Genomic DNA, 6,000 nt, shown 5'->3' with positions numbered 1-6,000 from the left:
AATTGATGGTCGTTTATACTGTGTTTTACTTAAAAGACATAATAGTCGGATGGAACCAGATCTGATAAATAAGGGACTGTTTCAATAATTCGAACCGCAATTCACGAATTGTTGGCATAACAGCATATGATTTTTGTGCAGGGACATTGTCCTGTCAAAACCTATGTAAAACTTGGTATCCTTTTTCTCCTCAAATTTTTTTCTCGTAGGATGGTTAGTAATGTCGAATAATAATTCTTAAGTTTCACAAAACTGAAAGAAGAAGTAGTTTTCCAGCAGATTTTCGAACACGAAATTTCTTAGTCCTTGAAGAACCACAGTGTCTCTATTCCATCGATGGATGCTTTGTTTCTGGGTCGTATAAAGGCACCAAATTTCATCCATCGGTCTTGGTTTTAGTTCAACATCTTGTAATCATTTAGTTCAACATTTTTCTTTCATTGTCCGTTTGTGATTTGTAATTTCTTAGTCCCCGATATCTTTTTATAACGTTTGACACAATCATTGGTGTTGTATCGAGACTCTTTGCAATATATACTCTTCGTTTAATAAAGTTCTTCAGATTCTCTTCAGTTTCAGTTTGAATTTGCTTATTATACTAGTAGTAGTTGATGTCTGGACTGAGAATAATTCTTTGCAATAATACAACTATGTTTTAATTTGTTATTTATTACGATATAGTCTATTTGGCTGCCCGGATCTGTGTTGTTTTATTTACTGAATTGTTTTCTTTAAATATCGTCTTTATTTCAGAGGTTCGTTAGAAGATACTACCTTACGACATGTAATAGAAGATCAGGTGAGTTTTTAGAGAAATTAATTTTGTATAGTTGTTTGGGTTTTATCGACGATTTAGTTGTTCCTTTAATCCCATAACTTTTTTTCATTTATAAGTCTATAATTTTAGATAATATTTAGTGAGAAAAATTAACAAATCAAATAATACCTATAGTAATAATTCATAAATTCTTTTAAGATACATTTTTTATACATTTTTTTTTCAGCAATATTTAATTTCATTAGAAAATGTTGATTTGAACTTACAACTAAAGTTGTAATGTATCGTATGATAGTTAATTTATATTTTAATCTAAATATTCTAGTTTTACCCGTTTAGAGTCATTCTGTAAGTTAGATTTTCTTATTTTGACTGACATTGTGCTATTTTAATAAATTATTTATTTTATTAGTCCATTCTTTCACGGGTTTTGCTCAGGATTTTAAAGAACCACTTCGATTGACATGGAATTTGAAATACGCATAGGAAACATGTCGAAGAAAAAAGTTATAAAATACAATAGTACGTTGTGTTGTAACACAGTGTGTAACTGAAAGTCAAGAACTTTTAAGCAACCTACAATTTGCAAAGGACTTATGTTTATAAAAGTTAATTGTAGTTTTTTATCAGATCTAATAAAGTCATTAAAACACAGGAATTTACAATTAAGTGATTCGGTTAATTTTGTTTACATTTTTTCTGGGATTACAATTAGAAATAATGGTGATGGTGATAATGGTGATTCTTGATGGTGAAAATATTTAACCTTTAAATAACTCTCGAAATCGTTTCAGAATTAAATTTATAGCAAAACATGCCATATATACTTTTCTAAAAATTAATATTTTCCAATTTATTCACGCCTGAAATTGTTGATTTTCTATCTAAAAATATATTTTGGGTGGTTTTTCAAAGATAACTCGAAGCAGTAAATTTTAACCAAAAAGTCGTACCAATCAAAAAAAATCCTTTCAAAATAAATCAAATGGTTTTTTTTTCTAAATTTCTATTGCGGCTGTACAACCCGAATTACAATCTGATGAAGTGAGGGTTTATTTGAATTAACCTGCAATAGAAACTTTTTTCATCAAATAACGTAAAAAGAAGAAGTTTTTCAAACAAAATGCTCACAATGTTTTTAAAAATATTTGATAAGAGCTTTAAAATGAGCTGAGATAAAAGTGATTTGGATGGAAACACAAGAGTTATCAAAAAAAAACAGAACGATTATCTCATTAAAAAAAGAAGACATTTTAACTTAAATTAATGACTTTTCCACAAAAATAAAAATAAATCTAATTCCATGTACAATCAGCTTTATTGATGTATCAACGACCAGTACTATAATTTTAAGCATTTTAAAATGCCTAGATTTGAAAAAAAAAAACTTCAATGTAATATTAAATTAATTTTTAAAGTTTAATCATTTTTTTTATTTTTTCAAAATTACTCTGAAGCTAACAGAGATATGGAAAATATGCACAAACACGAAAATGTAATATTTTTTTTTGCTGAAAAGGTTCCATTTTGTTTATTTTTATTCGATAGAAACTAATTGAGATGTTGACGTTTCAAGTTTGCACATAAGTGTGAGAAGTTCCTTTTTAAACCCTCTAAATCGCATGCTTTAACAATCAAAGACTTCAAAAAAGTTCTTCAGATCTTTTAGTCGTCAAAATTCCCTACAATATAAGCTCTATGTCAGTTAAATATCTTTAAAATTAAAGAAGTTATAGTAAGCGAACCATTTATGTTTTCCTGTCAATTTTTTTGGAGCGTATAAATTTCTCCGATTAACTATTTCGGAGCAGTAAAATACTTACTTGGGCTTGGGAACAAAAATATATTTGCTACAGTGCCAGTAAAAATTCTAAATAAGCCTGCATCAGAAGAACTACTTGTAATGATATTTTGCAATTTATTGTACAAAAGGATGAGGTACAACGTACAGATGAAAAGTTGGAGTTTTTTGTAATGCAGCCTGTTGTACTTGCAGACAGTTCCAAACTAACTTGGAGTCAATCTTGTTCGATTGAATTCCGTCTAGCCAGCCGATATAATTTTTATAAATTCAGTTCCTCTTCCTGCAGGCACATCCAAATGCCATATAGACAGTTAGTAAGTTCCATCAATGATAATATTTACAGTTGCACTTATTAATTTTATTGATTGACTCCAGAGCCCTTTACACCTACTGTAGATTCTTTTGCGAGCATAAATATTCATCCTTTGTATTATATTATATTTATATCGGTCTACAATAAAGCAACCGAACCAATTTTTCTACGAAGATGACCTGTTGTAATATAATAGATACACACATAGTTATATCGTGTCGAAATCATCGTCGAAGATTGTACATAAATTACTTTTATTACTCACACCATAACAGAACAGATTTCCTCACCGGAGCGGAGTCGCTGTTATAAGTATATGAGGAATGCGGTGCCTAGTCATGCTAACCTGCTGACATACTAGGCTAACGTTAGTCTTAACGTATTAGTTTGGGAGCTGGTTGATAGACCTGATGTTGTTAAAGTATAAATTAATCAATGTTTTGAATTTTAATTAGAATATAATCTGCTAAAATATTGTTTCTGTGAAATTTCCACTTCGGAAATCGTTCCCAAAGTACAAATTGAAATGTAAAACGTAAAATTGTGGTTTATTCCGAGTAAAACGATCTACTAAAGAAATAACATTTTAATCTGTGTTATTTTAAAGGCTATATGTTTGTTGTTAAGAACTGTATTTTTGTTCCTATTTAATGATTATATTCTCAAGTTATTTTTATACATACGTATACACTAATGGCCAAAATTCTGGAAACTTTACAAACATTTTAGTTTTGTTATCAGCATTCCTCTTTTTCGCCAGATTTATGTTATTTATAAGTTTATCTATCATTTTATTGCATCGTTTTATGCTTTTCCTTAATATTATAACATCTATTTTAAAATAAAAAAACTCTCTAAAAATTTAAAAATAAATAAAATGACAGCCGTTAGCTATTAGTAGATATATTTAAAAAAGAATTGTACAGTTGTTATTATTAAGAAAATTAGTATTTGCTGGGATAATCTTTGTTTTTTAGGGCAGACTCGATTCTACAAGGCATGGAGTTCACGAGAAGAGCCAAATCTTTGGTGTCATAAATTTAAACCAGTTTTAAATAATGGCTTCTATCAGTTCTCCCTATTACTTGGGTTTCGCTCTGATACTAACACTTAAAGCCTTGATCATAAATTTTCTATTGGATTTAGATCCGGACTATTTCCAGCCCAAGGCAGGACAGTAACGTCATGGTTTCTCAACCAATGCATGGTAGTCTTAGCCGTATGAAAAGGCGCTCCAACCTGTTGGAACATGCATTGTTGGGCATCCCTTTCAAACAAATCACTGATTGTTGGCAGCAGTTTGGCTCTTCCTGATATTTTTTTGCATTAATATTGCCCTCTATTACTGCTAAATGTCCAACTCCATTAGTGGTCATACAAGCTCATAACATGACACTCACATGATGCTTCATAGTGACCATAGTACACTGGGGCAAAAGGTCTTCCTCCGGTCGTCGGCGAATAAACTTCACTCCGTCACTCCCAAAGATCGAAATTTCTGGTTTCATTACTCCAAATTACCTTACTCCACTGTTCTTCTGTCCACCCTCTGTGCCAAAGCCCAATCAATGCGTTTTTGCCTCTGTTTTTTGTTCAGGTATGGCTTCTTTCTAGGAGTTCGTGCTCGCAATCCATTTTCACACAACTTTCTTCTGATAGTGCGGTCCGATATTTGTTAGTCAGTGGATTTGACAATAGCATTAATTTCTTTTGCGGATCTGCGACGATCTTCTAAAAAAAAATCTGCATATTCTTCGCTCATCGTATTCACGAACTTTCGGTTTTCTGCCTGTTCTTTTTGGTGATTTTGTCGTTCCAGTGTTATGATAACGTTTACAAACTTTCATTACATTTGATTTTGTGGCGCCACCACCCAATTTGTTTGTTATTTCTTGATATGTGTAACCTTCTTCTCGAAAGTTTTGACTCTACTACTAAAACAACTACCTGAAGTCACTAATAAACACTGGAAGTCGCACGAAACTATTAAACGCTTCCAATTGGGTCGTTGACTGACTAGCAAAACCCTGACACAATACAGTATTGCCAATGTTGCCAACACAAATCTCGAATTTTCGGCGTTTCGCTTAAATCTGTTTCCATATTGTATTAAATAATTATGTTAATATAATATATAGAGTGAGAAATACATAATATATTAAGCAAAAATATAGAACAATAAAATAATAATGTAATTGTACTGATAAACTACATAAATCACGATCGTGAGACGAGTGTTGCTGGGAAAACGAAAAAGTTTCCACAATTTGGACGATTAGTGTAGTTTGTGGCCTTCAAACTTCTATACAAAAGCATAATGCAACAAATGATCTGTATTTTTGAACAAAGCAAAACATAATGTAACAAAAATGCAAAAATGTCTGTATTCTTTGCCTGAAAATTTAGCTACATTGACTGGAACACTATGTATATGCTATGTACTGTCAACCACACTCACAGAGATTGGCTGGCAAGAGGTATTCACATCTCTAGAGGTTCCTTTACCAGTGCCAGCCCTTATAGTGAAGCTAGTTTATCTGATGGTGTCATCCAGTGATAATCTTTTGGCATCCATCTCTTCTACGCTATGATTTTAGTCCACTCTTAGGTGTAAATATATCAAAGGTCTCCATCATCAGCCACCAAAAGACTGGTGCTGCTATGGAGCTACATAAGTAGCCATAAAGCATGTAGTTCGTTCACTGCCGATCTCTAAAATGTAAAATAAAGTAGGGGCCGACAACGTTTTTTGGATTTTTCGCTAAAATGTTATTTAGAAAAGTTGCTTGAATAGTTGCACTCAAGCCATGTGAACTAATTTTTTTGTCATTAGACACACTTTGTGTATTTTGTGAATTTCATCTCAATTAGCCGTATCAGGTGATAAAGTGGGACAATAAAATGACGTTATTGTAATACGAAAGCAGAAACTATATACTCTACTAAAATCACAATCAAGATGCACTAGAAATAAACAAACGAAGACTCATTAAATGTTACAAAAAGCACTCTCAAATAATGATTTACAATGTATATACATTGTATGAATCCCAAATCATGATTTACAAAGTTTATACATTGTAAATCATGATTCGGGAGTGTTCC

General features: G+C 31.6%; 1 protein-coding gene across 7 annotated transcripts in view; it reads left to right on the top strand.

Moving 5' to 3' along the window:
• Positions 1-6,000, top strand: part of LOC140439224 (WD repeat-containing protein 47) — a 234,780-nt gene that overhangs the window by 126,092 nt on the left and 102,688 nt on the right. For all 7 annotated transcript variants that reach the window (XM_072529007.1, XM_072529006.1, XM_072529005.1 and 4 more), the window contains one exon: positions 754-799. In XM_072529007.1, coding sequence (XP_072385108.1) covers positions 754-799 — 46 coding nt within the window. The remainder of the gene's footprint in view (positions 1-753; positions 800-6,000) is intronic.

Source organism: Diabrotica undecimpunctata, chromosome 4 (genome assembly GCF_040954645.1).
Source record: "Diabrotica undecimpunctata isolate CICGRU chromosome 4, icDiaUnde3, whole genome shotgun sequence".
In the NCBI taxonomy this organism is placed as follows: domain Eukaryota; kingdom Metazoa; phylum Arthropoda; class Insecta; order Coleoptera; family Chrysomelidae; genus Diabrotica; species Diabrotica undecimpunctata.
The sequence above is the reverse complement of the archived record's forward strand: the minus strand, read 5'-3'. Positions and strand labels throughout refer to the sequence as shown.